The 24,719-nt window shown below is 37.5% G+C and overlaps 2 protein-coding genes, 1 non-coding gene and 1 pseudogene across 3 annotated transcripts; 3 read left to right on the forward strand and 1 right to left on the reverse strand.

Annotated features, from left to right (window-relative positions):
• The first annotated feature begins 1,882 nt into the window (after positions 1–1,882).
• Positions 1,883–8,395, forward strand: LOC107777475 (nucleoid-associated protein At4g30620, chloroplastic-like). Its single transcript, XM_016597506.2, has 7 exons — positions 1,883–2,041; positions 4,158–4,297; positions 6,021–6,121; positions 6,239–6,278; positions 6,674–6,745; positions 7,367–7,423; positions 8,125–8,395. The coding sequence occupies exons 1-7, from the start codon at positions 1,975–1,977 to the stop codon at positions 8,200–8,202; spliced, it is 555 nt and encodes a 184-aa protein (XP_016452992.1). The 5' UTR covers positions 1,883–1,974; the 3' UTR covers positions 8,203–8,395.
• Positions 3,252–3,366, reverse strand: LOC142163693 (U6atac minor spliceosomal RNA; annotated as a pseudogene).
• Positions 8,396–11,689: 3,294 nt separating the features above from the next.
• On the forward strand, positions 11,690–17,010 carry LOC107777480 (uncharacterized). Its single transcript, XM_075220147.1, has 9 exons — positions 11,690–11,826; positions 13,144–14,150; positions 14,556–14,640; positions 14,809–14,904; positions 15,217–15,477; positions 15,566–15,685; positions 15,934–16,059; positions 16,152–16,235; positions 16,738–17,010. Exons 2-9 carry the CDS (start codon positions 13,165–13,167, stop codon positions 16,861–16,863), a joined length of 1,884 nt encoding a protein of 627 aa, XP_075076248.1. The 5' UTR covers positions 11,690–11,826; positions 13,144–13,164; the 3' UTR covers positions 16,864–17,010.
• Positions 17,011–17,751: 741 nt separating this feature from the next.
• TRNAE-CUC (transfer RNA glutamic acid (anticodon CUC)) lies at positions 17,752–17,824 on the forward strand. The gene has a single exon. It is a non-coding gene; the product is annotated as a tRNA-Glu (tRNA).
• Positions 17,825–24,719: the final 6,895 nt, after the last annotated feature.

Raw genomic sequence — 24,719 nt, forward strand, 5'->3', positions numbered from 1 at the left:
CGCTCGGTTATTTAATATCATTTTTAGAACGAAAAAGATGCCCGAAGATTGGAGGTGGAGAACGATGGTTCCTGTATACAAGAACAAGGATGATATCCAAAATTGCAATAATTATCGGGGTATCAAACTACTTAGCCATACTATGTAAGTCTGGGAAAGAGTGGTAGAGCTAAGGGTGAGGAGGGGTATAGCTATTTTCGAGAACCGATTTGGATTTATGCTGGGGTGTTCGACTACAGATCGTCCATCTTGTTAGGAGATTGATGGAGCAGTATAGGGAGAGAAAGAAGGACTTGCATATGGTGTTCATTGACTAAGAAAATGCGTACGATAATATATCGAGGGAGTTTTTGTGGAGATGTTTAAGGCTAGAGGTGTACCTGTTGCCTACGTTAGGTTGACTAAGGATATATATGATGGAGTAAAGACCCGAGTGAGGACGGTAGGTGGGGACTCAGACCATTTTCCGGTTATGATGGGGTTGCATCGGGGGTCGACACTTAGACCTTTTTTGTTTGCTCTAGTGATGGACGTATTGACGCGCCATATCCAAGGAGAGGTTCCGTAGTGCATTCTATTTGCAGATGATATTGTATTGATTGATGAGACGCAAGACGGTGTGAATGCGCAATTAGAGGTATGGAGACACACCTTGGAATCTAAAAGTTTCAAGTTGAGTAAGACCAAGGTAGAATACTTGAAGTGTCAGTTCAGTGGCGAGACTCAAGAGGGGGAAGGGGAGGTGAGGCTGGACTCGCAGGTCATCCCTAGGTGATGGAGTTTTAAGTACCTTGGGTCTATTATTTAGGGGGATGGGGAGATTGATGAAGATGTCACACATCGTATTGGGGCGGAATGGATGAAATAAAGACTCAATTCCGGTGTTTTGTGTGACAAGAAGGTGCCACCGAAACATAAGGGTAAGTTCTATAGAGTGGTGGTCAGATCAACGATGTTGTATGGGGTCGAGTGTTGATCAGTCAAGATCGCTCATGTCCAGAAGATGAAAGTAGCAGAGATGAGGATGTGGAGATAGATGTACGGGCAGGCCAAGTTAGATAGGATTAGAAATGAGGTTATTCGCGACAAGGTGGGTGTGGCCCCTATTGAGGACAAAGTGCGGGAAGCGCGACTTAGATGGTTTGGTCATGTGAGGAGGAGGAGCACAGACGCCCCCGTAAGGAGGTGTGAGAGGTTGACATTGGAGGTCCTATGGAGAGGTAGATGTAGGCCAACGAAGAGGTGGGGAGAGATGATTAGGCAAGATATGACGCAACTTCAGCTGACCGAGGACATGACCTTTGATAGGAAGGTATGAAGGTCGAGGATTAGGATAGTAGAGTAGGTAGTCTAGAGTGTTTATAACAGTAATATTGGCACACAGTCTCATTTTCTATTGGTAGTAGATTTTATGACTAACCGTTGTCTTCTTTCATTGTTAATCACCTTACTATCTTGTTGTTTTTATTCTGCTTGTATATGGATTTTTGGTACTGTCCCTTCTTATCTATATTTTCATTAATGTGATGCTTATGCTTTACTGAGCCGAGGGTCTATTAGAAACAATTTCTCTATCCTCACAAGTTAGGGGTAAAGTCTGCGTACACACTACCCTCCCCAGATCCCACGGTGTGGGATAATACTGGGTATGTTATTGTTGTTGTATGTATCAATCAAAAATAATTTCTTTAACAAAAATTCTTCTAATACTTTTTAAAGGTTATTTCAACAAATAAGTTACTAAACTCTTATTTAGAAGGGTGATAGTATAAGTTATTAAAATATTCGGCATCATGCTAATACTTTCAAAACCTGAGGGGGCAAAGTAACGTTTATCCAGAAGTCCAAACTGCAACCTCGTAAAGATGCATATAGATATTTTTTTCAGAATAAACTGATGCAATATCGATAATTCAAAAAATCATTCAATCTTCTCTGAAACAACACATTTCCCTTTAATTCTTTTTTGTGAAAATGGCGTCAACGAGTGCTCTCTCAGCTGGGATTTCAAACCTCCATAACTTCTCCTCAGTAGCCTTCTGTAAGCTCTTTTTTTTTCCTATAAGTTATTTTATTCTAATTAAATTTTAGTTATTTTTTTATGTAGAGAACTATTAGTTTGCTATAAAAGACAATTATTTATTATTGGAATGAACATAGAGGATTCATGTAGCTGATTGTTAATTTGTTATTATTGGAATGAACATAGAGGATTCATGTAGCTGATTGGTAATTCGGAAACATCCTCTCTACCGGGTAGGGATAAGGTCTGCGTACACACTACCTCCGCCGATCCCACACGTGAGATATTACTGGATTGTTGTTGATTTGTTGACATACAAGGTGGTAGTAATTCTTTGCAGAACAAACTGGCAATTTAATTAGTACATCCAATTTATTTTACTTTGGTTAGTGATGATGTGTGAAGTGTAAGTAATTTACAAAATGAGATGGCATGACATTGTTTCCTTTTTAGTCTGTTTCATTAACTATAAACATCCAATTTTACCCTTAATAACATGAATTTGTAGATGCACAAATATCATTACATGTTTAAGTCCACAAGCGCCAAAAGTCTTTCTTTCTTAAACTCGTACCCAGTCGAACAAGTTAACATAAAATGAAATGAAGGTACTAGTAGTTCTTTGTTGCTAAGGAGTTTGTGTTGATATTTTACACAAAGCCCTAGAAAAGATAGAGAGAGCTAGTAGGTAGAAGCTATTAGCTTTCTTGATGTAAAGGTAGCAACTTTCTTTGTTGAAAGAGGCCAATTTTGATGGTAATCACAAAATTTTCCAACCTTTGAAAGTTTTTCAACGCGCATGTGCCCTTCCTGCTGAAATGCGCGCACGCGCACATGAGCAGTATTGAAATATAGCAGCCATTGCCACAAAGGAGTAGTTGTATGGTGGCACTTTATACCCCACTGACTTAAAAATCCTATATCCGCCTTTGTCCTGACATTTTTCTTTTGATGTCCCATATGCAGACGAAGATATATTTAGGTAAACCTCTAATAACAATGGGAAAATCCTATCAATTTTTGATGGCGTGTAATTGTTAGTCATTTACAAAAAGAGATGCTGTTATGGCTTATGTTTATGTTTATAGTTTATAGAAGGCCCTAATAAGATAAAGAGAGCCAGTAACTCGAAGCTATTAGCTTTCTTGATGTAAAGCTAGAAATTTTCTGGTATCGACAAAATTTTCCAACTTGTGGAAGTTCCTTAATGTGGATGTGCCCTTTCAACTCAAAGTATTAAACTCAAAGTACACAGACACACTCTCCCGATAACAGGTAAAGCCCGAAGGTTGTTCCTGTCCCAGTCAGTGGAGATGCCAACCTTCTCTCCTTTCTACGAACGCACACACACTCTTATACTAACGATTTTGAAAAAAATATGTTTGTGTAAGCTTGCGACCATTGCCACAAAGGAGTAGTAGTGTGGTGGCACTCTATACCCACTGGCTGATAAATTCTGTAGCCGCCTTTGCCCTGACATTCTATCTTTCCATGCCTATTTGCAGATAAAGATATATCTTAGTAAACCCTTAATAACAATGGGAAACTCCTATTAATCTTTTCAATTTTTCCAGCAACTGCCACCGAATCTGACTGTCTATGCAGATTATGTGTTTTTCATTTCCTTAAATGTGTGATAATGTTTATGAAGGTTTGATTCAGTAATAAATAAGTTGAGGGTGAGTACTTCTCTTTTAAGCTACGAAATATATTAACCTTCCTATTACATGTACCAATGTGCCTTTACTATCGAGAGGAAAAGCTCATGCTTAGCAAAAAGGTTGATGCTTTATCATCATGTTGTGTTCCAGACATTGTTTCAAACTTCTGAATTTAGAGGGAAATGGCTTATATGAGTGTCAATATTTGGTCAAAGTTTCTTTCCATTTAGACATTTCTTTGGCTAAAAGATCAAGCACGTCTCAGAATAATGGTTTTCAATGATTGAATATTATTGTTAAAAGACGTCCATCCTTGATTGATTATTACTGTTAAAAGACGTAAGAGGATGAACGTGGACTTCTGGCTCTGTGCAGTTTGGGTGTTAATTTTTGCTTTCTGTATGTTGTTTCAGCACTGTGAAAATTAAGCACCTAATGAAGTATATGTTATTTCACAATTTTGGTCTTTGCAGACAATCCAAGTCCTAATGTGAATCAAGTTGGCATGTGGACTTTATCAAGATCCGGCTGTCGAAAGGTTTCAGATAATCCCAGACCTATGCAAATACGTGCTCTGTTTGGAGGCAAAAAGGACGACAATGAGAACAATAAGGTATCTGAGTATATTCCCTTCATTGTAGAGGATTTTGTTACTTACATTGACATTGGATCTATCTTGTTCACTGACTTGTTAAAAATTATTTTGAGCTATATATGCGTGCAAAGAACACATTGCAAAATCTTCTTCTGGTAGCTTGCTAATATTATCTCCGCAGTTAAAAGAATCAAGTTCATGGGCCTTTTATTGGTAATAACATTGACAATAAACAGAAGCTCATTCAAGAAACATGGTTGTTTGGGAGTTCCCTGTTTCTTTTTTTGGTATTTTTATGATACCCCGGAGGGTCAATGGCGCACGGTTCGAAACTCGGTGGATAATGGGCCCGCCCCTCTACTCTCTGCTTAAACACCAAGCTTTTGTTAGTGGCATTGTTTGGGAGTTCTAATTTCAAAAATATTTAGCAAGTTTAAAGAAATTCCTTGGGAAAGAATGATTTCAATTCTTGTTCACGTCATTATTACCCTTGATAATGGGTAATGGATTACATGATACAAAGGTGGACGGAGAGCCTTGAATTCATTTCTCTTTGTTCAAATTATCGTGATTTGAAGTGGCCCCTAGGGTTGGCAATAGTTGACCCTTCCATGACCTAACTACAACAACACCAAATCCAGTAAAATCCCCCAAGTGGGGTATGGGGAGGGTAATGTGTATGCAGACCTTACCCCTACCTTGAGGGTAGAGAGGCTGTTTCCGATAGTTCTCCGGCTCAAGGAAAACTTTTTAACAATGAACTGGCTGATGAGCCTTGATTAGCGTCTATTTATGAAACACGAAGGGGTTGGTTAATGGTTACAAACAAAATGAAATACAGAGGGGTGTTCAGACATCCAAGACCATATCTTTCTTGGGTGCTGAAATTTTCGTTCAAGTCTCTTCAGGACTTGAATAGACTTAAATACCCCAACATATTCGTAAGGTTTGTTCATGGACAGAAAATCAGAGGAAATGTCTCTGTTCAGTTTTAAAGCTCGTTAGCCTCAAACCTCGGGTAACCATGAGTGCAAGTGTTGACAATCTAATGAAACAACAAACTCAACTTTGTTATCAACGAAAAAGTAGAGGAATAATCTCTTTTTTTTTTTGGATTTTCAGGTGTTTGACGTGGGAAGATGCTTATTCATTTGACATGTTTTTCCGTTTAACCTTTTTTATCTACGCTTGATGGGTTAGTATGTCACAGAAGTGTCACGTCCATAGGAAGTGTCATGGTTCTAAAAATACCTGGATGTCAAATGCAAGTTTTTTAAAAATCTCTCTTGAAGTCGCACTGAGTTAGCTGAAAAGAACACATAATAGACGCTTAATATCCATGTATGAGGTACCAGCTAGTGGTATTAACACATAGTCATGTTGTTACATTTAAATTAGTTATAGCTTTGGCACATTAGTTGTGATTACTTTGCTAAAAGGCAAATTATTGAGTCCTAATAGAGCGGGATGAATATTGAGGATTCGTATAATGGACCCAACATGTATGAATTTGAGGCATATTTGTTTATTGTTTTACCTTCACGGGGCACTTCGGAAATGGGGTTTGATGTTTTGGTTCAGCTATATAAGTAATGCAGTCATTATCAAATGTATAAGCTGCTGCTCCTCAGCCTAAGCATGCTTGTAGTTCTATCTTTCTTATGCTTCACCTGGTGTTCACTCGTAAAAAGTATTGTATAATTTTGCTTGACCAACCTCAGTTTGTGTATCTTGATCTTAGGCAGGTCTTCTGGGAAACATGCAAAACTTATACGAGACAGTGAAGAAGGCACAAAATGTGGTTCAAGTTGAGGCAGTGCGAGTGCAAAAAGAGCTCGCTTTGTATGTTTCTATATAGTACAGTTTGTAGTATGTTTTTACCTTCTTATAAGCATGCTTTATGAGAATACCGTATATCATTTTTCTACTTATTCTATTTTTGGTGGTTTGTATTTTCAGAGCAGAATTTGATGGTTACTGTGAAGGTGAACTAATCAAGGTATGTTCTTTTCTTGTTTTATTTTGGTGTCATCTAACTGGAGAGATAACTTCTAATTGACCTAACTGAAATACTGATTCAGCTGCCCCTGAAATTAAGATGCAGTCTGGTGGCCGATCTTACTGGGCAACTAAAGTGTTGGGTCTGTTTTTTGGGTTTAGACATAGAATGCTCAGTCTTGGCCAGCATTTCTTGCCAAAAGTTCAAGCTAACATTATTAGATCTTTTATGTCAGAGTCCTTCCGGTACCTCTTATATTGTCTAGTGTCTTCTCCTCTCTTTCACTCGTCTCTCTGGATATGATTAATATAGACATATGTAGACAGAAATGATAACTTGGAAACATTTTCTTATGAGCAACATTAGAGACTTATCCGTATTTACATCATTTGCAGGTAACGCTGTCTGGAAATCAGCAACCTATACGTACTGAAATTACAGAGGCTGCCATGGAATTGGGGCCAGAAGTGAGTATATATTGCATAGAACATCTGAGTTATCTACTTCTATACCTGTCAAAATCTGTTACGTACTTAATACTTGGTGATTTAGAGATGGATTCTCAATTGTTAATCGTCTTTTGCTGTATGATTTAAGCAACCAATTTATCTGCAGTTTACCGGGAAGCTACCTCCGCTTATTGTGCCAATTGAGATCCTTAGATTCTTTAACTTATTCATGCTTGGCCTTTAACATACTATTTCATTGAACCATTATTTTTTTCCCTAAAAATCAAGATGCTTTTACTTGGCCTTAAGCGAGTAAACTATGCAAGTGGCATTTGCTGTATACTCCCTTGTTCTGTCAGAACAAATGAAACTATTCACGAATGCACTATACATTGTCAGTTGGTCTTCTTGAGCAAACGTTTTTCGGAAACAGCCTCTCTACTACCCCGCTCTACTCCCTCGGGATAGGGGTAAGGTCTGCGTACTCACTACCCTCCCCAGACCCCACTTGTGGGATTACACTGGGTTGTTGTTGTTGTTGTTGCACTATACATTGGCACTTTCCCCTTTCAAGGAGCCATGTGGAATATAACAATATAACAATATATGCACAAGAGTCTGAATGTTTTTCTTGTGCAGAAACTTTCACTTTTAATTACAGAGGCATACAAGGATGCACATCAGAAAAGTGTACTAGTAAGAGCCTTAAACTTCTTCCTTTTCATTTTACTCCCTCGTTTCATTTTGTTTGACACTCCTTCCTTTTTAGTCTGTTTCAAAAATAATAACTCCTATCTTCATTTAGATACTATAAATTTTAAATTTTCATTTTACCCTTAGTAACATAAATTTTATAGCTGCAAAAATATCTTCGCATGTTAGAGGCCACAAGTTCCAAACTATTTTCTTTCTTAAATTCTGTGTTTGTAAAACACCATCATGTGAGATGAAACGTAGGGAATATTTTTCGTGCAAGATAAGGCTGCATACGTAAGACCCAATATGGTCCGGTCCTTTTTAGACCTCGCACTAAGCCGGTGCTTAGGCCCTGCACTGCGCATTTTATCCACCCAAAGAGAATCAACAATGGTTCTCTATCTACTCTGTGTGACCCGAACCTTTGGGTTAACAGTTGGAGGTAGAGACGCTTCACCATCAGTGGCATATCTACCAAAGAAGCTGTGGGTTCACCTGAACCCATTGTTTCAACTGACCTGTATATCTGTCAGAAAAACTCATTAGATATGTATAAATAATAGATCTTAAATTGGATGAAATATGGTAGAATTTCAAATCTGAACTCATAAAGTTCAAATCCTGGATCCGCCTCTGTTCACCAATAGTCCATTAGTCCTCGATCGTCATCTCAAACATATAACTAAGCTCTTATGTCTCAGGCAATGAAGGAAAGAATGAGTGATCTTGCACAGAGCTTGGGAATGCCAGCAGGCCTCGGCGAAGGATTTAAACAGTGACATTGTCTCGTGAAGAATCATCCGTCACTGAGTTTCAATTTTGTACTCTAGACGATGTTAGTATATTTGCATCAACCTTATGAATACATGTTTAATTAAATTGTAGTTTATGAGTAAAGATTATGCATTCAAAGATTTGGTTTGAACGTTCAATTTCTTTCACAATGAATAGAGTTGTCAAAGATTTGAATCATCACTTTGAGTGCTCCTTCTTGAGATTTATTGTCAAATATAGTAGAAATGACACCAGGTAGCCACTCTAATGGGTTGTTATTTAGGAATTAGCCAATGCGTCCTGAATTTAAATTTCTCAGTAGAGCTGTCAAAATAGGCTTGGCCCGTGAGGCCAGCCCAACCCAGCTCGCTACTTGGGTAGGGCCGGGTTGGGATTGTTTTAACCCATTTAAAATTGAGGCTTATAAGCCCGGCCCAAGTCAGCTCGCTGGCCCTTGAGGCTTGACCAAGGCTGGGTCTGGGCTAGCCCGTGGGCCAAAAATTAATTAAATTCATATTTAAATATTTAAAAAAAGTAAAAACTAAAAAAATATTAACTATAATCCATATTTTTCACCCTTAGAATTCTCATTTATCCTTCCATATCAACTAGAATTTATATTTTTAATATGCATGTAGTATGACAAGATTAGTTTTTCTTTTGCTTAATTAACAACGAACTAGAAAAGTTTTAAGTGGCCAATAGTAATTTTTTTCAAAAGAAATATTATTTTAAGTGTCCAATGATCAATTTGGTTACTTTAATATATTATTAATTATTAAATTGCTCTTCAGTATAGAAAAATATCAAGTTTTAATACCTAAAGAAAATTGGAAAACACTAGCAAATTTCATGAATTTTAAAAATTTCATGGACTATAATGATGAAATCAACAAATAATGTTAAACCTAAATTAAAAAACCTTAACATATAAACTTATCGAAGCACTACCTGAATCTAAGGAAAGTGTAAGAAAAGTATTAAAAAAAAATATTCATGTAACTTTAAAAAAAGAAGAGCTAGAGATATAGAGAATTTGCATTTCAATTACGAGATTCCTTATCAAATATCAAGATTCTTGTACACTCTAAATAAACAGAAGTCGTTCATATGATTAAAAGATTATGCCACGAAAAAATATCTAAAAATTTGAAGAAATATTTTTCTAAAAAAGTTGAAGGGCCGACCCGCCCTAGCCCGCGACCCTCTTAAGGCTGGGTTGGGCTGGCCGTTTTAAGGCCCATATAGATGGAGGGCTAGCCCGCCCTAGCCCACCAAATTTAAAAGCCCACGAGGCTTGGGCTGGGCTAGCCCGTTTTGACAGCTCTATTTCTCAGTTCAATTTTTCGGGACAAAAGTGTCCTGAATTGTCCTGAAGTTAAGATTTTTTAGTTTAAAATTTCAGGACAAAATAAGTACGGGCTAATCTCTAAATACCATCCCTGAAAATGGCTATATGTCCACTTGCCCTGACAGTGGAGAATTTTTTTAAAAAAACTGTATTTTACATGTCAATACATAAACATTGTACACTTTATTCTTTTTTCTAATGCCATAAATGTTTTATATAAAAATAAATATAATGATAATACTCTTTTTAGCCACTGCTTAGCCTTTTTTCTTTTCTCATCCAATAACAATTTTATTTGACCAAATGAAATAGAGTAGACATAGAGATTGGTGGCAACTCGAGACCTCTGGTTAAGGGAAGAACAATCTCATCCACTGCAACACATTCTTTAATGGTAAGCTCATTTAGTCTTGAGCATGTGGATCGCCTTATTATTCTTCATTTATAAAGTTTATTGAGCAATTATTTTTGAGGTTATAAGAAACGATATATCACAGCTATTTATATGCATCAAGAATTTCTTTACAGTGAATACTTGCACTTCTAACCAACAACAACAACAACAACCCAGTGTAATCCCACAAGTGGGGTCTGGGGAGGGTAATATGTACGCAGACCTTACCTCTACCCGAGGGGCAGAGAGGCTGTTTCCAGGAGACCCTCGGCTCAAAGAGGCAACAAGAGACACTATATTAGTACTATCAATAGACTCATAATAAAACAACATAAAATACCATTAAATCCATAACATAACATAAATACCATAAAAACAAAGTAACAGCAATATAAGAGATATAAGAAATACGAGAAAGATGTAAGGTATTAATACACAGCAGATAAAGTCCATCATCAGTAGTTGATCAATAGTATCTTAAGACTAACTCCTAACTGACTAGTCTCACTCTAGTACGCTGTAAAAAAGACATCACAATTTTTCTAACCTACAACCTTAATGCTCGATCTCCACAATTCCCTGTTTAGGGCTATGTCCTCACTAACCCTAAGTCGCGTCATATCCTGCCTGATCACCTCTCCCCAATACTTCTTAGGTCTCCCTCTACCTCTCTTCGTACCCACCACCGCCAGTCGTTCACACCTTCTCAGCGGTGCATCAGTGTTCCTCCTCTGAATGTGCCCGAACCATCTGAGTCTTGCTTCCCGCATCTTGTCCTCCATGGGGGCCACACCCACCTTCTCTTGAATATCTTCATTTCTAATCTTATCCTTCCTTGTATGCCCGCACATCCACCTCAACATCCTCATCTCTGGAATACTTGCACTTCTAACCAAATATTGAAATTGGAAGCAATATCTTCTTCATGATGAAGATTATAGTAACTAAATAAAATTGACAAACTTAAGAAACTAGATCTGAATTTTAAAGTTAAATAGGTAAAAAAATTTAATACACTTAATGAACTTAACAAAGTTACTATTAGTCAGTGTGAATATAATTTGAAAAAACATTAGTTACATACCAAAATCTTTTAAATTTTTTATAACAACCAAATCGAATTCATCACCTACATGAATAAAATAAATCTAAAATTTTAACTTGAAAAGGAAAATATATTAATGTGCTTATTTAAATTCATGAGTTCTAATTTTAAAGTAAATTATATGGAACTTTCTTTTGTATAATTATTCGGTATCTGAAAAATATTTAGCGAGAATTTTTATAAGTGATCCAAATATATTTAGAATTGAAACATGTTAGTTATTATAATTTTGTAATTATATAATTATTCAGTAATCGAAATCTATTAATTCGGTTAATTCAAATTCATATCGCATAAGACATATTAAAAAGAAAGCGGTTTACTATAGTTATTTTCATTCTCAATGCTTGAATACAATTCAAGAAACCCTATTACACTTTATCAACAAAAAGTTATAGTTGAGCGGTAAATACTCATTTATCATTAATCAAAAGTCTCGGATTCGAACCCTAGGTGTATATTATTTTTATTAGAAAACGTTTTACCCTTAATATGAAACTTTTCAATGTAAATATATTTAATCGGTCCCAATACGAATACCGAACATATTACACTTTTTTTTTTAGATGAAATTCGTTACTCTAAATAGGAAGTTACGCATTAATTTCGTGATAATAGAGGACAATTTGGTCTTCACACGGAGAAAAAAGTCAAAGCTGACGTCTTTTTCATATAAATACTCCAAAATTAGCATCTTTGCCTTAAATTTTTCATTTTCGTTTTTTTTTTCCTTTCAATTCATTCCTTTGCCTTTTCCTCCTGATTTCACAAATTGATAGGTATGAATAATTAACATCCTCTTTCTTCTAATTAAAGTTACTGATATTATTTATTTATTTATTTATTTATAATCCTTGCCTTCTTCTTTCCTAGTTTTTGGGTTAGCTGGATTTATTATGTTGTTTTCGATCTGGGATATTTTTTATTGTTTAAAAGGTGCCTGGATTTGGGGTTTTTGTGGTGCGATCTGAGTTTTTTTTTTTTTTTGTTTAATTGAGGAAATGATTTTTTACTTTTATTTTTTTATAGGTTTTGGTTGTAGTTTGATTGTTTGAATTATGAAAAAGATTTGGTGGGTTTATTGTTTTTTTAACTTGATTTGGTTTGAGGATTTGTGGGATTTTCATAAATTCTGATACTTTTCTCTTTTAAGTCAAAGTTCAGATTTTTAATTCCCTTGTGTATGCGCAGGACGTTAAATTTGATACATGTGCCTTTTCTTAATCTATAAATTTTAGTTTAGGAAACTCTTAATTTGCTTTAAAAGATAAATTATTTACTGGTTTGAGAAAGAAGTGGATCTGAATAGAGCATATTAGATATGCCCCTAGGGCTTTGGTCTAGTGGTAAGAGTGTAGCTTGTGATGTATGGGTTAGGCGTACTTCACGGGTTTGAACGTTGCTGCTGACAACAGCCTGGCATTTAAGTGGAGAAGTGCGGGTCTATTATACATCGAGTTCAGAACTAGTGGCGGAGCTAGGAATTTTACTAAGGGGTATCAAAATATATAGAAGTCAACACAGAAGAAAATAAGAGGAGTGGACATATATTATATATACATAAAATTAAAAAATTTGACTGAGTTAAACAGTGTAATTTTCCTACGATACCCCTTAGTATTAGGTGGCTCCGCCACTGTTTAGAACCATGCACCACTTCCCCGTTCATTTTAGTCGAACTAACAAGTTTGTGATTGTGGTGTAGGTAATTGAATATTATTTTGTGATTTTTTAGCCCTTCTCCCTATCCTTTGATATGTGAGCTTTCAAAGTCTAGAAAATCTTAAAGCATTTTTATTGTTGCCAAGTTATGTTCTTTAAGAATTTTGGTTCTTAGCCGACCCCAACTTGTTTGGGATTGAGGTGTAGTTGTTGTTGTAAGCTTTTTCTTTCTTGATTGCTACACTTTCCTCTTTTAGGCGAAGAAAAGTTCTTAACTTTTCCATACGTTGAATCTGTTATAGGACCTGGATTTTGGTTCTCTTTTCCAGCTACATTCATCAACAATGCAAGTTTTATTTTCACTTGTTTTAAGGGGTTTAATTTGCCAGCTGAGAAGTGACGTTTTTTCTTAAAACTACGTCTTTTGTTTGCAGGGGTATATTTAGAGTCCAAAGATGTTAGAGCAGTTACTGATATTCACTAGAGGAGGCTTGATCCTCTGGACATGTAAAGAGCTTGGAAATGCTCTCAGAGGTTCTCCAATTGACACGTTGATTCGTTCATGTCTTTTGGAGGAACGTTCAGGTGCTGCTTCATATAATTATGATGCACCAGGAGCTGCATACACTCTTAAATGGACGTTTCACAATGAACTGGGGCTTGTGTTTGTTGCTGTGTATCAGCGAATTCTTCATCTTTTGTATGTGGATGAATTGCTTGCTATGGTTAAGCGGGAATTCTCGGAGATTTATGACCCCAAAAAAACTGTTTACAATGAATTTGATGATGTTTTTCAGCAGCTTAGGAAGGAGGCTGAGGCGCGTGCTGAGGAAATGAAGAAGTCGAAGCAGGTCGGCAAGCCTGTCACCAATAATCTAGGTAAGAAGCAAGGACAAGTGCAAAAGGGCATTACGAATGGAGGTAATAAAAAAAAGAGTGGTTCTGAATCAGGAAGTGATGGTGGTGATAGCGATAAAGTAAAAAGTCGTGCCATGGAAAATGGCCATTCTAACAGTAGTAATGGAAATGGAGTAGTACAGGCTAACGGTAAAGAGAATGGAAGTTCTGATTCTGGGGCTTTTGATGTAAATAAGCTACAGAAGCTTAGGGCTAAAGGTGGGAAGAAAACTGATACTGTTATAAAGGGTTCGAAGGCAACCGATACTGTTGTAAAGGGTTCCAAGGCAGAGCCTACAAAAAAGATAAAGAAGAACAGAGTCTGGGATGATTCACCTACCGAGTCAAAATTGGATTTCACGGATCCTATGAGTGAGAATGGGAATGAGAATATAGCAGTTGTGGCAGCAGTTCAAGGTGAGAGTATGATGGACAAAGAGGAGATTGTGAGTAGTGATAGTGAGACCGAGGAGGATGAGGAGCCAGGGAAAGACAGCAAGGTCGAGGGAAAGAAGAAAGGTTGGTTCTCATCCATGTTCCAGAGGTAAAATTCTCATCCTCCCTTGATTTCAGAAAAGGGAAAAAGTCGTTTTACCAGTATTATTATATCTTTCTTTTCTTGATAACTTTATTATATAGTCTTGATCATTTTCCTCTTGTTTGTGAAAAAAGAGGAAAGTTCATCTTTATGGAAATTTAGTCGACGGAATGGCTGATATTTGTATCATAGAGTCCTCACACCATTCGTAATCACTATGAAATTGGTCTAATTTGCTTAGCGGACACTAAAGAAGTACTATAATTTGTTCGGGTTTTATATGAGAAGCTGAAAAATATTCCAGAATGATGGGAAAAGACTGACAGATACAGTTTCTCTTTCAAGATAATGGATCTCTATTTTTGACTGTTGAAATGTTGGACATAACCTGTGTTGCTGTTGTTTCTCCAGTATCGCAGGAAAGGCTAATTTGGAGAAGGCCGACTTAGAACCAGCTTTAAAAGCTCTTAAGGACAGGCTGATGACCAAGAATGTGGTAAGTTTGCCAATTGCTTCTCTCTTCCCTGTCCCCTTCCTATCTCTTTCCTCCTCCCAAAAGATGGAGAAAGATAAGAAAAGAGCAAAATACTTTGATTGGTGACCATATTTGTCTCAGCAGTTCTTATTATATAATTGGTTGACGGGTGTTATGCATGTCTTACAGGCCGAAGAAATTGCTGAAAAGCTTTGTGAATCAGTCGCGGCAAGTCTGGAGGGTAAAAAGCTTGCCTCATTTACAAGAATTTCTTCAACAGTTCAGGTAAGAGAATTGGAACGTTTAATCATGTACAGAGTAGAGTACTTATAGTCATAGCTTTAATATAGTCTAACTTGGAGGAACAATGCCATTTGAGAAGTGTCCAAGGTCTTTGGAACTGTATACAACTGCCCCCCCCCCCCCCCCACTCACACACACACAGCCCCAAACGAAAAAAGAAGATTAAAATTGGAAGGATGTTTTCAAAATCGAATAATTGCATGCCAAAACTTCAAAAGTCTCATCAGTCTATTTTTTCCTTATTGGTTTAGTTTGGACATACTAATATGGGGTGTTGAATTGATTAAACCACAGGCAGCAATGGAGGAGGCCCTTGTTCGCATCTTAACTCCTAAACGTTCCATTGATATTTTGAGGGATGTTCATGCCGCGAAGGAACAAGGAAAACCATATGTTGTGGTTTTTGTAGGAGTTAATGGAGTTGGAAAATCTACCAATCTTGCTAAGGTAGCTTATTGGCTTCAGCAGCACAACATCAATGTAATGATGGCTGCCTGTGACACATTCAGATCAGGAGCTGTAGAGCAGCTGCGTACTCATGCACGCAGACTTCAGGTACATCATGGTTGGAAAGTTTATGCACGCTTCGTTGGGAGAGAGTTTATACGTATTAGTTTCTGACATTGAGTTGTCTTATCCTCAGATCCCCATATTTGAGAAGGGCTATGAGAAGGATCCTGCTATTGTTGCTAAGGAAGCAATTCAGGAGGCTAATCGAAATGGTTCAGATGTTGTTCTTGTTGATACAGCTGGTCGTATGCAGGTAAGAGTGAATTTTCAATTTATTACCTTGTATCATTACCAATGCGCTTCTCCAAGTCCCTTCTGAGTTCTGGCTACTTATTATGTGACTCCACTTATTGATACGTAAAACAGTAGTAGATTTTCTTGGATGCTGTATATGTTGTATTGGACAGGAGTTTCCAATTGTTTGTTACAATATTCACCCTTAAAAGCTGAGCTACTCTTTTTTCTTGTTTTAACTTTATGCACAATTGTCTTATTCCACAGGATAATGAGCCGCTGATGCGAGCACTTTCCAAGCTTATATATGTCAATAGTCCAGATCTGATCCTGTTTGTTGGTGAGGCACTTGTCGGAAATGATGCTGTTGATCAGTTGTCAAAGTTCAACCAGGTTTGCCTATAATGGCGATAATAAACATCCTTTTTCTTCAATGTTGTCCCCGCATTAGATTCACCACGTTCTTGTTTTTTTTTTTCTTGCAGAAATTAGGTGATCTTTCACCCTCACCAAATCCAAGGTTGATCGATGGAATTCTGCTTACCAAGTTTGACACCATTGATGATAAGGTACATGGTCATTGGTCTTCTGCATAAATAAGTTTGATGCCTGGTTATTACTACACGAGCTTTTAGTGCTAATATCTTCCTACTTATTCGAGTATCATTACAACAACAACAACATACCCAGTGTATTCGAGTATCATTACAACAACAACAACATACCCAGTGTATTCGAGTATCATTACAACAACAACAACAACATACCCAGTGTATTCGAGTATCATTCTGATATTCAACGCTTGATTGAGTATCAGAATATGTTTTAGTCATGTTAGTACGTTTACTTTAGGCCCTAAGCTTTCTAGTCATACTAGAGATTTATATACCAGTACACAATAGAGGGATTTTCTAGAGTTTTGTACTTCTGCGTTACTTTTATATAATATTGGCTTGTTCAAGCTTTAAATGGAGCGACACGATTAGTGAAGGTTCATATAGCCGATCCCAACTTGAGTTTGGCATTAGGGTGTAGTAGTTGTTGTATTCTTATATTCAACGTTTGTCGCAGGTGGGAGCTGCATTGTCCATGGTTTATATATCCGGTGCCCCCGTCATGTTTGTGGGATGTGGTCAATCTTACACAGACTTGAAGAAGCTGAATGTTAAGTCCATCGTGAAAACACTCCTCAAATGAGAGCATACAATCTGTCTTGTCATTTGGTTTGGTTCTAATGTGTTGTTTAAGAAGTGTAAACACTTTGTATCCTTGCTGCAGTCTGTTTGTGTACTCTCCATCTGTAATCTCACTATTTTGATTTTGAAGGTGAAGCATTTGACTTAATGGTGTGTACTAACCACCCCCACCCCCACCCGGGCTACACCTTTATTTCATTCTTTCCTTTTTTTATGACAAAGAAATCAGCTAATTATTCGAGTTGTTTCAAAGGATCAAAACGGTCAGTTATTAATGAAATTCCTTGTCGGCCTTTTATAAATTTTCGTTATAGAACATTTAAAGAATGCAAAATAGTTAAGATTGGAAAATTGGAACAAATTTGAACAGATCTACTTTTTGATTTTTTATATCCATTCAAATCTAACTACATACATTCCCCAACTACCATTCCAACTAGATTCAAGTATATTAAAGTCTACATTTTTTTTTCTAAAATTAAAAAAATGTCTATGGAAACCACCGTGTATTGATGCGACATGTTAATAAATGCTATTAGAAGGGATAATACATCTACTTCAATTCATATTAATGGTGAATGTTGACCAAAATCATTTTGAAAACTGATGTTAATCTTGATTTATTATGGAATTTTCAATTATTCACGTTAAACTTTTCAAAACCTTTATATTTTTTTCGTCTTCCAAACTTTTGATTTTTAGTTGTTAAAAAACTAGACTCGAACTGTAGAAATTGACGATCCATAATAAAAAGGGGTATCTAGAATATTTTTGTTCCCGTACATAAAATATGAATAATAAAAGATGAGGAAAAATATACTCTGATAAAATTTGAGATGCTTTTTCCTCGATTGACAACAAAATAGAGAGTTGTGTGTTTACTAGCAAATCCGTTGTAGTCTAGTTGGTCAGGATACTCGGCTCTCACCCGAGAGACCCGGGTTCAAGTCCCGGCAACGGAATTCCAATTTTTCCCAATTGGTGAAAAGATAAATTCTAAACCATCTCTATAAATAGCAATCAAAGACATAATTTTTTTTTTCTCTTTGCAATTAGAGTTGTATTTGTTTTTCTAATTTATGAGCTAGGATTAAACAAAAGGATTCGTAAATAAAAATGCTAATGCTATAAGATGTTCATAAAATGTTAAAACTTCCATAAAAACTAGAGTTGACAATAGATACCTCCTTTTTTTAATCTTATACCTCATGTTATTCGCGAGTACCCTATACAATTTGAGCATTTACGTATTAATACCGACAACAATAAAATTCATAATAAGAGAAAAATCCGTCAACTTTAAAACTCACCACGGTTCAAGTCCCTCTATTATTATTGGGTGAGAGCACAAAAGATTATGTAATGCCTTTCTTTCTTTCTTTCTTTCTTTCTTTCTTTCTTTCTTTCTTTCTTTCTTTTTTTCTTTATTTCTTTTCTTTCATTGGTGGAGATAGTTGATAAGTGGGGATTTTGAGTGCTTATTAGTGTCTTTTAAGCTTTTGTTTTAGCGTAAATGCATTGAATTGTATTCCCGAAACTGATGAAATTGTGCAAAATTGCAGGAATAATGGAAGTTGATCTCCCGAGATGAAATTCAAGGAGTAATCCGAGGCACACGGAAACAAAACAAAAGCTTAAAAAGTGCGGTCCGCAGAAGAAATTGCGGACCGCAGAAATCTATCTAGGGCCGCAAACCAAGAAGAAGAATCTAGCAGACATTTGTGCAAAGAGCGGACTGCGCATGAATTGTGCGACCATAAAACTGGGCTAAGAGTTGAAGATCAGTAAAAGACCAAGTCCGGAGCCTCTGTAAATTGCGAACCACACAAGATTGTGCGGCCGCAGTCCTAATTGTGTGGACCACAGAAGAGGTGTCTCGCGGCCGCAGATCCCCAGTTCTTGACAAATGAAGAAATCTGCGGACCGCATATGGAATTGTGTGGCTGCAGAACCTCCCAAGGAGCATTTTTTTTCCGAGATTTTTAGCCTTGTATAAATGGACGAGTTTCACAAAATTAGATCAAGTTCGAACATCTAAAAGTACTTTAGCCGTTTCTCTTTGCTGTTTTAGGAAGTTTTAGCTTATTTTGGTGTTTTAACATTGGATTTCTTTATTTTAGTCTTCCAATATGAGTTTTATTAGCTTTTCTTCCTTATTTTCTTCAATACCCACTATGAGCAACTAGATTTTTACTAGGGTTGTGACCCAACCCTAGTGTGTAAACCTTATGGGTGACTAATTCTTGTTTATATTATTTAGCTTAGTTCATGCTTCAATTGTAGAATTGATGGTTGCAAACATTGATCCATGCCTATTTGACTTAGTCTCTATTTGAGAAAGAGGGACCTAGTCTAGGATAACTTAGCTAATAAGGAATTGAGTCAATTGAGAGATTGATTAACCCAATTAAAGGGTTCAACCTAGAGATAGTAACAAGCCAACTTGAGCTCTTGTCATCTGTTTTGATTGATACCCATTTGATCTTGAGAAAGCTAAATTGGGCAAAATCACTTTCTGACCGATAGGTATTGAGTGGGTAATATAGAGTTGTGAGCTATATATACCCCAATCAAGTCTTCATCCCATTAGGTAAATACCTAGGCCATGGTCACAGCCCTAGGCCTTTTATATATTTAGAAAAACCACAAAAATAATTATCTCGAGTCTTCTGTCTTTATTTTGTAATCCTTAGATTAGCATTAGAAATAGAAACAAAAACTTCATTGTAGAAGTGAAATCTAGATACTTCACTTACTTATTCCGAATATATACTCCTAGCTCCCATGTTAACTCCATGCGGATTCGACTCTGACGTTTCGTTAGGTTTTATTATTGCATACGACCATGTCATATCTCCTTTGAGGTGTGCATTTGGACGTGATCAATTTTTAGCACCATTGTAGGGGAGCATTAGAGGGCAACTCAGCCTCTGTTCATGAGTAGTCGGTTTTCCGGTCAAAGCCGCCAGAGAGATATCAACTCAGGGACGAGTGTAAGCACGTGATTTTTGCTTCACGGACAATCGCTCCAAAAGAAAATAAAAATAGTGACAAATGGCTTCGCTATACAATTTTTCGATCTTTCCGTAACATGTGTTGTTGGTCATTTGTGGGTCTGTCCATTTTGCATCTAGTCATTATCAAACAAAAATACAAAAATGCCTGTCGTTAAAAGAAAATTCAAAAAAAATATATATGTATTTGTGCATCGTTCGTTCTAGGCTTTTAGTTCACTTACTTAAATATTTTGTGATAATTGTGTTAAAATGTTGCATTGTTGTTTAGTTTTAATTTCGTTATTTTTATTTATTTTTGTTATTTTTATTTTTATTTTTTTTTAAAAGAAAAATGAAATTAGAAAACAAAGAGGGAAGGAAATCGGTTGGGCCCAAAAGAAATGAAACGAAAACAGGCCCAACCAGCACTGATCCAGTCCAAAACCGGCTGCCTAAGCAGCAATTCAAACGACGCCGTATGAGGGCGTTCGATCTAAGCCATCCGTCCAGGCCGATCCAACGGCTCAGGACCCCCTTCAGCAACCCGTGTTCAAACCCGACCCAATAACCAGTCTGACCCAACCCTTTACTTAAACCAAACGGCCCCGTTTAACTACCAAACGACCCCGTCTCATTTCTCAGCATCATATCTAAGCCGTTGAGATCATCTGATCTAACGGCTCAGATCCAATCAGCCTCCCCGTATATAAGCCTCCTATCATACCCCGCACCCCCTATACCAACCCCACCCTTCATCGTCCCCAAACTCAAACCTGAAACCCCCGAACCCTAGCAGCCGCCCTAGTCTCCTTCGCCATTAAAGCCGGCGGCACGAACGCCGGTGGCCACCTCCTGAACACCCTAAGACCACTTCACTGTCCTAAACAAGGATCTGCTATCCATTTGCCTCGAATCATCTTCTTTCGTCTCGAATCTTCATTTGAAGATTTGAGTCGAACCCGGAACTATGCCAAACCACCCCATCCTCATACCAGACACTCCCCTGACCTTCCTCGTGACCAAACCAAGCTTGGTTTGGTCCGAATCTACCCACAACTCCTAAAAATCCAGATCTGAAAATCCAGACCTTAGAACACATGCACCTGGGGAAGCCGGCCGGTCTGGACAAGGGTTTGAGGTCTAAATAGACCTTAATCAAGGTGTTCTCATGTGAGAACACCCTGATTAAAGTTTGTTCGGCCTCAAAAGTTCGAAGTTGAATCAGATTTGGGTCATTTTGATTTCAAACTTTGTCGGTAAGTTTTTCTTTCCCTTTTCGTTTATATTAACTGCTGATTAAGTCATTAGCATGCTTTGTGGTAATTGTTTGTTATTTTCTGATAGTTTCTTAATTTTCTTTCATCTCTGTAAAGACCTTTTATTTGGTCGATTGATTTTCTATGTGTATGTTCTGAATGTACTCTGTGATAAACATGATCGTCGATTAGTTTAATCGTCAGATAAGCTAACTCATATAGGCTCCAGTAATTGAACAAAAATTGTCTGATGCCCTTTAGGTCCCTAAACGTATTGTTTATATGAGCGACTGATTATTACCTGTTATAATTAGTATAGTCGACTCGATAAATGTCGTCGATTAGTTTTCTATAACTAATGAATCGAATGAGCTAATAACGTCACATGACTAATTGAACTTTGCCACTGACCGAATGCCCCAGCATTGTTTGAAATGGTTTGTTTGCAGTGTAAAAATGACTGAAAAGGGTTCAGTCCAGGCAGTCTTGAATTTGAACTTTCATCAGTTCAAAAATGCCCTGATGCTGCAATGGGCAGGGCAGTAATAATCAAGGTTAAGCAGGGGTATTCTGGGGTGTTAAAAAGGGCAGAAAGATTAGTTTAAATGAGCTGACAAGTAGGGTACTAATTTGGGATTAAATTAATGCCAATGGGGGACCAGACCTAAGAGTATGGGAATTAATTGAATACTTAACTAAACCCATAACCCTTGATTAGAGTAATAAGACAGGGCATGGGGGCTGATTAAGGATTCCAAGAAAGATGCCTTTAGGCATGGGGAGTTAAGGGGTATGGGTATTCTGCCAATTGGCAGGGCAGGCAGCTTAGCTGCACTGGTTCATTTGGCTTATAAATAGGCCATTTGAGAACTTAAAAGGGGCTGGACTTTTAGTCTTCAGAAAAAAAGGAAAAATTTTGAGTCTTGAGGCTGGAATCTTTAAGTCTTAAGAAAGTTTTGTAAGTTAAAAGAAAAGACTGAAAACATAAGAGAGTTCCAGTAGGACATTGCAACCAAACACTGCCTGAAAGTTGTATAAGAGTGCATTTTGGTCAAGTTGTCTTGGTCAAGTTCTGTTGTTTGCATTGACTGAGCTGTTTCTGGTTGTTGAATTGGTAGTGTTGCTGTATTGAATACTCTGTTGTTGCTTCATCATTCTTTTCTGGGTTCACTGGTTTGGTACTCGACTATTTGCTAGTTCTCGTTGGTTCTGGGAAACATTGTTGTTTGTCCGTGGACTGTGGACACCACTGGGATTGTCCATTTGTTGTTCGACTCTTTGCTGAGCTTCATCATTATTGGCTGGTTGTTTGTTGCTGTGTTATTGCTGTGAATCTGCTGATTGTTGTTGTTTGCTGTGTGCTACTCAGCTTATCCCTTTCCTTCTTCTTCTGTTCCTCTATACCAGGTACACACCTAAGACACTGTCAGGTGTAGCTGGAAATTTGAGCATGAATGTAAATGAAAGACCTGAAGATTTTTTTTATAGATATAGATTGTTACATTAAATATTCATGCAATGTGTAATAGTTTTACATTTTTGCTCTGGGTACAAGAGGTAGTCTTCATGCCTATAAATGTCAATGCATGGTAGTTGAATGCTAGAATGTGCATATAGGTTGGTAATGAGAGTATGCCCAAGGCAGTAGTTTGTATCTCATATTTAGTTCAAAGGCGTAGTATAAGCCTGTAATGTATGCCAAGCATGAAATTCGTACACTGTAAATAAGTTCTTTCCTTTCCAATAAATTGCTACATATAACTCTTAAAACCATGTTTTAAGATCAGGAACACAAATTCAGGGCCTCAACCTCACAAAGGTCGAGTTTAGGCCAAAACAGGCCAAGCCGGCCTGCTTCGAACAAGCAGTGGCCCAGGTCTGGCCAATCACGCTTGGGCTGGATTTGGGCCCGTGATTACTTGTTCGGACAGCCTCGTTTCTGATTTTAGGCATTTCTGAATGTTGTTACAAACAACTTGCAAGCATGTAATTAATTAGGACTATCTACTGTTTTCAATTGATAAGGACAAACAAGACAAGAAACGTAGTTGCTATAGGATATCCTTTTTAAAATAAGAACGAGATGAGCCTCGATGAAAATAAACAAAATGCGCAGATGCGGGGCCCTTGTTTAAATGTATATTATCGAAGCGTTTAGGTTCCAGGACGGGTTGTTTAGCAAATCTCACAACCCTCCTAAAATAACAATACGTTAGACTCTTTAGGACGCGCCTTAATAAATCTTACCTTCTTAAACTCGGGTGCGCATTTATGTGACCCAAATCCAATTCTCAACGGAGTCGAAATGTGTTTCTAATCACGGGTACATTGATTGTGACGTGGTCCGAGATGCATGTCCATGACGTTGCAAATTCATTAAAAAATAAGAACGAGATGAGCCTCGCCAAATAAAAATACAAATTGCGGGGCCCTCAGTAAATATTTGCTTTAAAATTATTTGGACTTCGGGATGGACCGTTTAGTAAAATTCCACGGTCTTACCCAAAATAAATACGCTAGTCGCTTTAGGCGCGTCTTTAATAATTTAATTTCCTTAAACTCGGGTGCGCATTGATGTGACCCAAATCCAAATCTCAACGGAGTCAAAGTGTGTCGACGACCATGGGTCCATTGATTGTAACGCGGTTCGAGATACATTTTCATAATGTTGCAATTCCTGATAAAAACAGTAAAATGATAAAAGCGGTTAAAAGTTAAATTTGCACATAAGTTCACACTTGTATAAAATCAGATAATCAAGCCGAATATGACAGTTGAGCGACCGTGCTAGAACCACGGAACTCGGGAATGCCTGACACCTTCTCCCGGGTTAACAGAATTCCTTATCCGGATTTCTGGTACGCAGACTGTAATATAGAGTCATTATTTTCCTCGATTCGGGATTAAAACTGGTGACTTGGGACACCCTAAATCTCCCAAGTGGCGACTCTGAAATAAATAAACAAATCCTGTTTCGATTGTCCTTTAATTGGAAAAACTCCCCTTGCCCCTCGGGTGCGGAAAAAGGAGGTGTGACAGCTTTGGCGACTCTGCTGGGGATCCTTACCCAGAACCACTGGTTCAGGGTTAAGAATTTGAGCTTAGAATAATTGTTGTTATTTGGCTTTATTTATTATCTGATTTTTACATGATATATGCTTAATGTGCTAAATGATGCTTTTACCGCTTTAATATTATCTGAATTGTGTATATAAAACTGCTACGAAACCCTTCTTTCTGAGTCTTCTGAATTTATGGTGTACACGTGCGCGTGACCCACCTTTCTGTTAAAGTCATACCAAATAAGACGAAGTTGGGACAAGTAACTAGGCCGGGCAGACTTTCGTGCTCCCGGTACGTTGCCCCCGCTTCGGCTCAAACTGTCCGTTTGGGTAAGCCAGGTTTAGAACAATCAACCTCAGGGTTACACTTAGAATAACTCAGCCATGTACCGGATCCCTAGTAGGAACGTTTATTTGCATCACGTGCACTTGACTTAGGGGACTCAACACAGGGGTTGGGTCTGTCTAAGACAGGTGAACCCGAAATAAAAAGACCATCCTGATGCATCCTACTTGCTATACGTACATTCATTTGCCTCGAAC

This window comes from Nicotiana tabacum, chromosome 8, assembly GCF_000715075.1.
Source record: "Nicotiana tabacum cultivar K326 chromosome 8, ASM71507v2, whole genome shotgun sequence".
Classification (NCBI taxonomy): Eukaryota; Viridiplantae; Streptophyta; class Magnoliopsida; order Solanales; family Solanaceae; genus Nicotiana; species Nicotiana tabacum.

Coding starts and splice junctions, on each gene's coding strand:
- LOC107777480 (XM_075220147.1), top strand. CDS start 13,165: ATGTTAGAGCAGTTACTGATATTCACTAGAGGAGGCTTGATCCTCTGG. Junction 14,151..14,555: donor TTCTCATCCATGTTCCAGAG/GTAAAATTCTCA, acceptor TTGTTTCTCCAG/TATCGCAGGAAAGGCTAATT. Junction 15,686..15,933: donor ATACAGCTGGTCGTATGCAG/GTAAGAGTGAAT, acceptor CTTATTCCACAG/GATAATGAGCCGCTGATGCG.
- LOC107777475 (XM_016597506.2), top strand. CDS start 1,975: ATGGCGTCAACGAGTGCTCTCTCAGCTGGGATTTCAAACCTCCATAAC. Junction 2,042..4,157: donor CTTCTCCTCAGTAGCCTTCT/GTAAGCTCTTTT, acceptor TGGTCTTTGCAG/ACAATCCAAGTCCTAATGTG. Junction 6,279..6,673: donor GTGAAGGTGAACTAATCAAG/GTATGTTCTTTT, acceptor CATCATTTGCAG/GTAACGCTGTCTGGAAATCA.